The following is an 11,440-nucleotide window of genomic DNA, read 5'->3' as shown; positions in this document are numbered from 1 at the left end:
TCCTTGACTTACTGCTGCTGTGTTTATTTATCACCACCAGGTGGCAGTAATAACACAAATCTTTTCTCTGTTTTCTTTCAGCAATAAACTCACATTTTCTTCAGTGCTGATTAAATACAACGTAAAGTTTTGATCAAACATCTGTTTGATCAAAACTTTACTTCACTGATGTTTATTCACCTAGATTTTTTCAAGCCAGAGTTTTCTACTCAAAGTGTAACGGTGAGATGAAAACTGTTCTTCACTTTATACTTGTAAATGTTGCTGAACAATTCAATAAATATTTTAAAGCTGCATCAGTAATTGTGCCTTGTATACTGACTGATGTTGTTCCTGATGTCCTGCTGCCTCTCCTCCTCCTCCTCTTCCTCTCTCAGGATGAAGATGATCTCCCTGCTGCTCCTCATCCTCAGCTCATGTCTCTGTGGTCAGTCTCCATCTTGTCTTTGTGACAGAAAGCTCTCTAGATGGAGCTGAAAGACCCCCATGTTCCAGTTCTCAGAGTGTCTGCTCCTCTCTTTCCCTCTCTGTCTCCTCAGCAGCAACATTTGTAGTGAATGTGACCCAGAGCAGCTATGAGGCAGAGGAGAACCACAGCATCACTCTGGAGTGGACCTTCACCACCAGGACTCAGGGATCCTACAGGGAACTGTTCATCTGCTGTGAAGCGAACACGGATCATGGAGTCTTTGTTCTCTATCATGTCCATGATGGTGTTGAGTTTCCAGAGTCTCAGGATGATCAGTTTTCAGGACGAGTCCAGAGTGACAAAGACGTCCTCAGAGAAGGACGAATCAGACTCCATGTGTCCAGACTGAGGACTGAAGACTCTGGTCCGTATCGATGTGGAGTGAAAACTAAAGATGGATCTGGGATTAAAAGCTGCAGACTCAACGTCTCTGGTGAGTTTATGTTGCACTATCCAAACTCCAAACATAATAATGGAATGTCAAAACTTTTATAGCTGTGGGAAAACTTTAAGGCTCCTTCACTGTTCTGTCCGTCCAGCAGCTACTGATGTCGCTCCAAAACAGAGACCGACCTTGGATCCAGAAGCAGAAGGTCGAGGAAGGATCGGCCTCCATGTTTCTCTGGGACTGACAGCAGCAGTTGCAGCAGCTCTGATCTTCAGATTCTTCTTCAGTTCTATAAAACATCAGAAGGATTCAAATAACTTGTCAGCCTCTTGGAAGATCCTGAAGGTCCATTATGCTGCTGGACAAATGGCTTCATGTTGGACTAGAATATGTTGGTGTCCAGAGGAGGTTTTAGTTTGACTGCTGGGTGTCCAGGTCCTGCTGCTAAACAAACCCAGATCATTATTCCTCCACCACCGAGCTTTACAGTTGGTTTGGTGAGTTGAAGACTAGAAATCTGGTTCTTCATTGAGATGCAGCTGTGAAAACCAACAATCTGCTGCTGATCCATTTAGAGACAAGATTTTATTGGTGACTCTCCATCATACTGGTTCAGCCTTTTCCCTACCGTTTTGTCATGACCTTTAACCTTTAACAAGCTACTTGAGGCCTGGAGAGTAATTTGAATGCAATTGTTCCTTAGCAGTGAAAGACTGGAGTTTGTGAAATTTACATTTTTATGTTACTGTGAATATTTTTATGAGACTGTTTCTGTGTCATATTTAATTAATGTATTTAATTAATGTAGCATATTTAGACTGAAAGAGGATGCTACTATTGAGCCCAATGCTCTTTATCTGTAGCTTGTATGTTAATAATTTTCTCATGTCTTTAATAAATCCATATTTTTGCAGACATGTCAGAATCTGTCCTGCTTTTGGAAATTTGTTTAACCCACATGCAGAAACACCATCAGGAGATCAGAAAATTTATTTTAGCTTTATTTACAACAAGTTGAAAAGTGTGATAATGAAGGTCCAGGACAGGAACAAAATCCACGCTGGCAGGCTGGTTAGGAATAGTGGGGACAAAAGAGAGACGCGAGTCCAGCAGGGTGCTAAGGTCGGATGGTGACAGTGGTGCAGGCAAGGCGATCCGCCATGGAGGGGCGAGAGTTGGGTCAAGAGGAGGTTTGCCGAAGTGGGAGGAAGTTTCCAAAGAAGATCCTGGTGGTGCAAGTGGCAAGGCACACCGGTTCCTGTTAGTGTGTCCCAGAGGCGATGGAGGATGAGGGGCGGAGCAGGTTCAGGTAGAGCGGCGGTGGAGCAGTGATCAGCCGCAGGGGCGAGAGCGCAGTGGGGGTCGAACAGGAGAGAGGAAACCACCATCTGGGTGGAATCCCAAGTAGAAGCGTATCTAGCAGGGCAGAACACAAACGTAGGTGAACTCTGAATTCAATAGGCTTCAGATCTGAGACTCTGAGGGGCTGGAGTCAGGAAAACACTCTGGACTCAGAGGACCGGCAGCCGGCTCTTCTTATGCTCCACTAATGAAGGAAGATGAATCGCAGGTGTGCAGGAGAACCTCAGAGAGGCTCAGCTCCCAACCTGCTTCCTGGACATCTAGTGAGGGAAGGAAGGGACTTATGGGTGGTGACAGAGGTTCCCAACAGGATCTTTATTCACTGTTGAAATGTTTGATTGTTTCCAGAACTGAAATCAACTCTGGCAATACGAGTTTCTTACTAAACTGATGATCTATTCATTGAAATGTACAAATCTGTTCTCTCTCTGGTTTTAACAGCAGAAATTGAAGGTGCAGTCCCAAACTTCATCAGTCCAAGGCCAAACAGATCTTTGACTGAGATCCAGTGAATATGCCTAATAAGAGTTACTGCGCCTTTTTAAATCACCTTAACAACAATATCATACATTGTTTCCAAATTAAAGAGACAAGTGAGAAAATGGCGTCAGTTGAATTAGAAACAAAAAAAGGATGAAATCAGAGCAATGTTTAAAGATGCTTGGTTTAACAATATTAATTTTAAAATATATTAAAAATATTTTAATGTATGATTCTTCATGTGTTCCTGACTCTTCTGCTTTGGACTTTGCTGGTTAATCTGTTAATGTTGTTGTGTTCATTGTGGGACAACAGAGAGAAACATGGAGTTTTCTGACTGTTTCTGATGTTCTTGTAGGGCAAGTTTAGACCAGAGTGCCAGAAACCTTTCTTATCCAAAGCTGAACTTTTATTTTCGGTGTTTTTCCACACATATTATTTTGAGACTGAATGTGACAGTGCATGTTCCAACAAAGCAAAAAGGGAATGTCTGAGGAGAATTTAATGTCACTTCTGGGCACAGCCTTTTTGCTTGAAATGAAATTCTGCTGGAAATTTCAAAAGTTCTCAAAACAGAACTTCTGCACAACATACTGCATTCTGTCATACTGCCCAGGGGCCTCATGCGTAAAAGAGTGCACAGTTTTCACACTAAAACTTGGTGTTTGCATTCATTGATATTTTTTTTGTTGAAATTGTGTAAATCATGGATCTATGAATAAATATTTAGTCACCTGATTTGCTGTTGATCAGAAGCCTCCAACCATCCATCCTGTCCAACAAATAATACATCAAGATACCCACCATGCACAGGGAGAACATGCAAACTCCATGCAGAAAGACCGGGCTGGGAATCGAACCCAGAACCTTCTTGCTGCAAGGCAACAGCTCTACCAACTGCGGCCCGATCTGAAACATGTTCTGGTGTTTCACTGCTGCTGTGTTTGTTTATCACCACAAGGTGGCAGTAATGATCTGTTTCAACATGGATCTTTCCTGTTTTGTCTTCAGTATTAAACTCAACTTTTCCACCATGTTGATGAAAAATAACTGAATGTTTATGAACCAGCTGATCCAACATCTGTCCTGATGTTCTTCATCACTTCACTGATGTTTATTCATCTGATCATTTCAGGTCAGATGTTTGTGAGATGAAGTTCAGAGGAAACTTCCAGAAAACTGTTCTTCATGTTATCATTTGTAAATGTTGCTGAATCATTAAATAATTATATTGAAGCTGAAGCAGATCCATCTGATTCCAGGTCTGAACTGAAGTTTCTCCTTTTCTCTCCAGCAGCTGCTGATCAGCTTCAACCTCCGACTGAGAATCTACAACCAGACAGTCGAGGAAGAATCGGAGTTCATGTTTCACTGGGACTTTTTGCTCTTATTATTTATGTTTTACATCAGTTTTAAAATGCAAACTAGAAAGAAAATATGTTTATAATAAAACAGATGAGTTTCTCTCAGAAATTACACCTGGAATCTGAAAGTATAATACAATATTAAGATATTATTCATTAATAGTTTATTATTATTAAGGGAGTAATGAAGAAATATTTGAGCAAATATCTAGTTTGATTTTAAAGGTTAAGTTTTAGCACAGCTGTTAAAACTTTCCTCTGAAAAATGCTGATAGTTTCTTATGTTTTCTAAACTCTTAACTATTTATTAAAGTTTAAATGTTGTACATAGTTGTGAATAAATGTCAACACATTGTAAACAAGATAAAGTAAAATATGTTCTGTCTTGCTTTTTTGTGTGTGCTTTTTTTTGTGAAATTGTGGAAATAAATATTTTCACTTATAAATCTGTCAAGTTTAGTTTTAATTTTTCACATTTTCTCAACAGTTTATCAAAACTTAAAAATAGATTCATCCAGGCCATCTTAGTTGTTCTAAAGTTTAATTTGCTCAAAGTAACAAAGTCAGTTTTAGTGATTTAAACTCACCTGAGTGAAGTTGCCCCCCCACCTTCTTCAAATCAGACACAATTGGTGTCAAACGTTTGTGTTGGTTTGGCTTTGAAGATATTAATGAAAGTGTAAAGGTCAGAAGCGGGCGGGGGGCTGGTTGACCTTTTGACCTTTACACTTTCATTAATATCTTCAAAGCCAAAGCATCACAAACGTTTGACACCAATTTTGTCTGATTTGAAGAAGGTGGGGGCCAACTTCACTCAGGTTTTAACCTCTGCAGCTGAACCTGAAACATGTGAAGAGACACAATCTGCCTGGAAACGAGGAAAACTCTGAGATCAGAGGAGAATCACTGAGTGGAAACGAGTCTGGATGGAAAAAAGTCTTTATGCCATCAGTTTGGAGCAAATGTCAGAGTTTCTGATTCTTTAGTTGTTTATCCTGAACATCTTTACTGAACGTCTCTGATGATTCAGTCACATTTAATCACAGGCTGACCTGAACATCCAACATTTATTAACTCTTTAATTCCTCATCCTGGATCCAGATGTTGAAGCTGAAGCTGCTTTGATTGGAGGAGAAATCATCAGAAGAAGAAGACGGAGGAGCTGATGGTATCAATAATTCACCAATATTAACTTTCTCATTTATTGGAGCCACTTCAGCTTTGAACGGTTTTACACGTTAGAGGAACCTGAAGTTAAAACTGGAGAAAAGATTCAGAAATATTCTGTCTTCCTCCAGGACTCTGGGTCTGTTTTTCTCTCAGAGTCTCTTTTATAAAAACATGATTTTATCAAACAGCTTCTATGAACACATGAAGGGTCATTGATTCATTAAAAGCGCTAAAATATTTCTCTCTCGTTTCTCAGTAAGACCAGGAAGTTTTTTTTTTTTTTTTTTATAAGACCAGGAAGTACAGACCGCAGCAGCAAGGAGGAGCAGTCAGCCAGGATGCGTTCAGGTAACCTCGGACGTTGAAATTTTAAGAGACAAATGGGACAGATTATAGTAAAAATAACAAAACAAAAATAAAAGGGTTCAACATTAACATCAGATTTATCTAATCAAGCATTTTCCTAAACCAGCAGTAAGAAGTTCAATCTGTGTGTTTCTATTAAATCAGTCTGACCGAGGCGTCCTTCGTTCATCGTCATTCAGTGGTTTTACGTCATCAGTGATATGAATTTGCGGTTCTCATTCTCTCTCATGGACTGCAGCGGATGAATGAAGCTCATGTCTGAGACCTTCTGGGTGACTAATTTATTTAGTTTTTGTCCTCCAGTTTTTCTCTGTGAAGTTTTTTGCTGAGAAGCAGCGATAACTCAGCAGATCCTCTGCAGAAAATCAGACGAGTTTCTACAACAGAAAGTCATTGCAGCTCTGATGAAACCGATAAAACCTGCAGCCTCTAAATGCAACAAAGAGGTGAGGATATCAGTTAGAACAACATGATCTCAGACCTGCTACTTGTTGTTTTCCTCAAACTGATCAGCGGACTCAGACGAAGATGATCAAACTTCTTTCTGCAGGTTTTCCTTTCCAAACGAAGCGGAACCACTTGGTGGTTCCACAATGTTTGGTTTCCTTTAGCAACCAGGATCTGTTGCTCCCTTTGCTCACATTGTTTCAGATGAACTAGTGATATTTAAGCGTTGAACTTGTTTCATACGAAGTAAGAGATGAGTACAAACGTGAAAATGAAAATATTAATGAATTAAAATCTTGATAAAATATTAAACAAAACAAAACAAACAACAAAAACAGAGAAACTTCATGAACAGATCTATATTCACCTCCACCAAGTTAAACTCATGTAATCTGATCTGATTTAATAAATGTTTTCTGGCATTCAGTGACACATAAACTCCATAAAATACAGACTGAAGCATAAAACAAAGATAAACAGTAAAAGGTTTATGTTATTGAGACTGAATTAATATGTTTAATGAATATATTAATTAACTTAATTCAGGTTTTATTTAATAAATCATTTAGTCTCTTTTGATGAATTGAAGTATATAATTTAATATTAAATAAACCTTTTTCAATTAATGAACACTTTGCAGATCATAGAAGCAGTGGATTATGGGATTGTTCAGCTTTAGTTTGTAACTTTGTTATTAATAGAGAAAGAATAAAATCACAAACTCCTGCAGATTTTCAGGTTGATGATTAATAATAATTAATCTCCTGAATCCTGACAGATTAAATTAATCTCCATAAAAATAAAGTTTCTGCTCTGAAATCAGAGGAAGTTGAAGCTGCTGCTGTATTTACTTATGGCCACAAGGTGGCAGTAGTGCTGTTTTTATTTTTACATTTTCCCACTGTATTATAAGCTGGTGGGCCACCAGACTTTACAAATATGATGTATAAATATGAGACAGTAATGATGATTACATTAGGTTTATAGTGACCCATTGATGAGGACGAGGTGCAAAGTGGGTCGTCCTGTTAGTCTCACTATTATTTCCAAATTATGATGTCGGCTTGTGCATGTCAGAATTTTTGTAACTTTTAACATTTTTCAACACAAAAACATGGTGGACTGACCTACTGACCCTGACACTGAGCTTAACGGGTGAAAAATGTTTTACCATAACAGATTCAAAGAAACTTTAATCATTATCACAAAACTAGAAAGTTGAGGAGTTTCTACCTGATGAATCTAAAAGTCAGACTGTAGATGTTCCTCATAATGTGACCGATGTTTACTAATGTCCTGCTGCCTCTCCTCCTCCTCCTCTTCCTCTCTCAGGATGAAGATGATCTCCCTGCTGCTCCTCATCCTCAGCTCATGTCTCTGTGGTCAGTCTCCATCTTGTCTTTGTGACAGAAAGCTCTCTAGATGGAGCTGAAAGACTCCCATGTTCCATTACTCAGTGTGTCTGCTCCTCTCTTTCCCTCTCTGTCTCCTCAGCAGCAACATTTGTAGTGAATGTGACCCAGAGCAGCTATGAGGCAGAGGAGAACCACAGCATCACTCTGGAGTGGACCTTCACCACCAGGACTCAGGGATCCTACAGGGAACTGTTCATCTACTGTGAAGCGAACACGGATCATGGAGTTTTAGTTCTCTATCAGGTCCATGAAGGAGTTGAGATTCCAGAGTCTCAGGATGATCAGTTTTCAGGACGAGTCCAGAGTGACAAAGACGTCCTCAGAGAAGGACGAATCAGACTCCATGTGTCCAGACTGAGGACTGAAGACTCTGGTCTGTATCTGTGTGACGTGAAAACTGAAGATGGATTCAACTCTGGAAGATGTCGACTCAACGTTACTGGTGAGAAGAAAGTAATGGAAATGTTTTCCAATGAACAGTTAGAAACTGACATTTATATCCATGATAAACATAATTATCTTAAAGTTAAAACCTCTTGAGTAAGTAAATAATTTCTTTTCTTTTCCAGCAGCTGCTGATTATCTCCAAACTCAGAGACCAAATTTGACTCCAGAACCAGAGAGATGGACACATATCATCTGGATTAAAGTAGCAGCTGTAACATTTGTGATTATTCTAGTTGTAGTTCTAATTTATACTCATAGGAGAAGCAAGACATCTTTAACTCAACAGACTCTTTGAGAAACACATGAACTATGTGGGAAAAGTCTTGATTTTCTGTTTTAAAGAAATAAAAGACTTTAAAACCTTATAAATCAGTTTTCAGTTAAATAATTTTTTTTATATATATAAAGTCTCTTGTCACTGCTGTTGGGTTTACCTCTAATAAGAACACTGTAAATTATTGTCTCAGATGTTTATGTTTAATTCCAGTTTTATTAAATGTAGTTTTTTCCTCCTGATCTCCATCAGCTGCTGTTTTTGTTGCTCCATTAAATCTTCATCCAGCTGTTTCACCTCAGTGAGCATCAAACCTCATGAACATCCAGATGTTAACTAATAAACTCAACTTTAGTAGAAATCATTTCATCCAGATGGAAAACATCAAAGTCATCAGAGGAGAGTTAAGTTATAAATATCACATTTTATTGCTGTTGTATATTATTGTGATACTTTTTCTTGTTTTTCTTCATAACTAAATGTTATGAATAAAATTATATGAAAACTAAAATGTTTCTATTTGTTCATAGCAAACATTTTGCATAATTAACTCACCAACCACCAATCTTAATAATTTGTCCAGTTTTCCTCCAACAATCCATAAATAACATTTTCTTGTGATAAATAATAAATAATTTAACTAACAGGACAATAATCTCCTCTCTCTGAGTAAATGAACGTCTCCAAAGCAAACAGCTCAGTTTCATCTCATTAATATATTCTTAGACATTGTGGATCGTCATAATTTCTCTTTTTAAAACTGACTCTAAGGTAATTTATTCATGTATAATCTGCCATCTTTATGTTTATTAAAAATAACCTTATTTTTATTACAACAAACCCTCTTAGACAAATCTTTTCACAATAAACCAGCTGGAAACCTTTTTCTCTTATGAAGTTTTTGTGACGATCTGTTTTCTGTGTAGTTATTTTTGAGGTTTTTCTGTGTTTTGTTCTGTTTCCTGTGAGTCTCTGTCGTCCCTGTTTGCTCCCAGTTGTGTCCAGTTCCCTGATTTCCTCCCTGTGTGTTTAACCCCACCTGTTGTCTCTGTCCTTCGTCGCTCCTCGTCTGTTTGTCATTTGTCTGTCTGTTTCCATTGCTGCCTGTATTTCTCAGTTTGTTCCTGGTTCTTTATTAAATCATAATTTCATCATGACTACCCAGGTTCACCGGCGTCTTCCTCACCTCCAACCACTGGACATCATGACAGTTTTATTGTTTTCAGAGGAATTTGATGCAGTTCAGCATTAAAGACTTTAATGTTTTTCAGAGAACTGGTGTTTAAATTAAATAGCTTCCTATTAAATATTTCTGTCTAAAATCTGGTAAAATATCCTCTAATAATCTGATGAATCATCTAAACATTCATTTAAAATAAATGTTCAACATTCAGATCAGCCCTTAGTTCACAGATGATGATAATATCTTCCTCATTAACCTGATAGAGTCTCTGAGTCATTTTGGTCCCAAAAGGTGAATTAATATTATTTAGTGATTCCATCTGATGTCTGATATTCAACATGTCTGATGTTATTATAATAATCATCAAGTCTCTCCAGTTAATCTCCATCTATTGGTTCTAGTTTTCTGACTGAGCCTGAAAATCCCTCAGCATGACGACATTTTATACTGAGCTGCTGTCATCGTCACTCATCGTGTAAAATCCTGGTAACAGGAAAAACTGAAGAGTTTTCTAAAACCTTTTGGTCCATTGGTCAGAACCAGAAGAATTTTATTGTCATTGTCAGAAAGACAACGGAAATGCAGGTCCAGTACAACCATCCATTACACAACACCACACTGGGAGGGGGGTGAAGTGGAAGAGGGGGGGGGGAAGTTGGTTGATCTTTACTTGTTGCAACGTGATGAATGTTTCTGCCACCAGGGGGCGACAGCAGCCCATTCCAGACAGTCATGTCTGAACCTGGAAATGAACAAAAGTTACCTTTACCTTTCACATCTACGTCATCTGACTCTGCACTTCTGAACCAATCAGAAACCGAGGCAGAGTTTGTCGTTTAAGGAAGTCATTGCAGCATTTCTGTCTCCAACCCACATGTCACAGACTTTGTTTAGACCATTAAATCATTGGTTACATACATTTTTAAAACATTTAAACATTTAGTAAATCCAGATCTACCAAGTATTTTGTCTCCTTCCTTAAAGTTTTCCTTCCAGTTTTTCTCCTCCCTCTCTGACTTTATCAGCCTGTAAAATCAAAGCGATGTTTCTGTGTTTAGCTTCATCAGCTGGTTTCCATGCCGACCTCTGGGTCTGAAGGACTGTGAGGTTCAGCCTCTGCTGGTCTGAGAGCTGNAAACCTCCATATAACAGAAACTGAAACACTAAAACGAAGATGAACAGTAAAATATTTATGTTAATGAGTGAATGAATCTGTTTAGTGAACAGATTCATTAATTTAATTCAGGTTTTACTGAATAAACCATTTAGTGTCCTCTGTGATCAATGTCCAGTTATGGGTCTGAATAGACAGAAATGAGTAATAAGTTTTAGCTGAACTAGATGATCAATATCTGCGTTTTATCTGAAATTGGTTTAACTTTTGAAAATGTTTCATTTCTTTTATGTAAAGAATAATAAATAAACACACTAAGGCTAATGCACAAATTAACATAATTTATGCTGCAATAATAATGGAATAACTAAACACAAAACTTTTCTTCTGCCTTCTGAATATTTTAATTAATCAGACTTTTCCATTTGACTCAAAACCTGAAATATGAGACATTTTAATTAATTTACAGATTTATTTTATTTTATTGCTAAATCTTTTTTGATGAATTTAAATAAAGAATTTAATATTAAATAAATGTTTTTCAAATAATGAACACTTCACAGATCACTGAAGCAGTGAATTATGGGATTGTTCAGCTTTAGTTTGTAACTTTGTCATTAATAGAGAAAAAATAAAATCACAAACTCCTGCAGATTTTCAGGTTGATGATTAATAATAATTAATCTCCTGAATCCTGACAGATTAAATTAATCTCCATAAAAATAAAGTTTCTGCTCTGAAATCAGAGGAAGTTGAAGCTGCTGCTGTATTTACTTATTTACTTATGGCCACAAGGTGGCAGTAGTGGTGTTTTTATTTTTACATGTTTTACCGCCTTTTCCAACTGTATTATAAGCTGGTGGGCCACCAGACTTTACTTCCTCCAACCATCATGTATAAATATGATGTATAAATATGAGACAGTAAAGATGATTAAATTAGGTTTATAGTGACCCATTGA

At 37.7% G+C, this 11,440-nt stretch overlaps 2 protein-coding genes across 4 annotated transcripts in view; both read left to right on the top strand.

Annotated features, from left to right (window-relative positions):
- The first annotated feature begins 299 nt into the window (after positions 1-299).
- On the top strand, positions 300-4,196 carry LOC106942637 (uncharacterized). 3 transcript variants are annotated; one of them, XM_015025963.1, is made up of 3 exons: positions 300-427; positions 543-902; positions 1,009-1,778. In XM_015025963.1, exons 1-3 carry the CDS (start codon positions 325-327, stop codon positions 1,275-1,277), a joined length of 732 nt encoding a protein of 243 aa, XP_014881449.1. In that variant the 5' UTR covers positions 300-324; the 3' UTR covers positions 1,278-1,778. The 3 variants fall into 3 exon arrangements, with proteins under 3 accessions (XP_014881449.1, XP_014881450.1, XP_014881448.1); XM_015025964.1 differs by lacking the exon at positions 1,009-1,778 and adding an exon at positions 3,994-4,196 and having other exon boundaries at positions 322-427; positions 540-902; XM_015025962.1 differs by having other exon boundaries at positions 322-427; positions 540-902.
- Positions 4,197-5,840: 1,644 nt separating this feature from the next.
- LOC106942638 (uncharacterized) overlaps positions 5,841-11,440 on the top strand; it is a 13,605-nt gene continuing 8,005 nt past the window's right edge. Inside the window, exons 1-4 of the mRNA XM_015025965.1 lie at positions 5,841-6,045; positions 7,379-7,428; positions 7,541-7,903; positions 9,859-9,897. Of these exons, the coding sequence (XP_014881451.1) occupies positions 7,380-7,428; positions 7,541-7,903; positions 9,859-9,897 (451 nt within the window). The 5' untranslated portion in view covers positions 5,841-6,045; position 7,379. The remainder of the gene's footprint in view (positions 6,046-7,378; positions 7,429-7,540; positions 7,904-9,858; positions 9,898-11,440) is intronic.

The sequence above is a fragment of the Poecilia latipinna genome, unplaced genomic scaffold (assembly GCF_001443285.1).
Source record: "Poecilia latipinna isolate Pla-1442-1.1 unplaced genomic scaffold, P_latipinna-1.0 Scaffold4436, whole genome shotgun sequence".
NCBI lineage: Eukaryota > Metazoa > Chordata > Actinopteri > Cyprinodontiformes > Poeciliidae > Poecilia > Poecilia latipinna.
Note: the sequence above shows the minus strand (reverse complement) of the source record. Positions and strands in the feature narration are given on the sequence as shown.

Coding starts and splice junctions, on each gene's coding strand:
- LOC106942637 (XM_015025962.1), top strand. CDS start 325: ATGTTGTTCCTGATGTCCTGCTGCCTCTCCTCCTCCTCCTCTTCCTCT. Junction 428..539: donor CCTCAGCTCATGTCTCTGTG/GTCAGTCTCCAT, acceptor CTGTCTCCTCAG/CAGCAACATTTGTAGTGAAT. Junction 903..1,008: donor CTGCAGACTCAACGTCTCTG/GTGAGTTTATGT, acceptor CTGTCCGTCCAG/CAGCTACTGATGTCGCTCCA.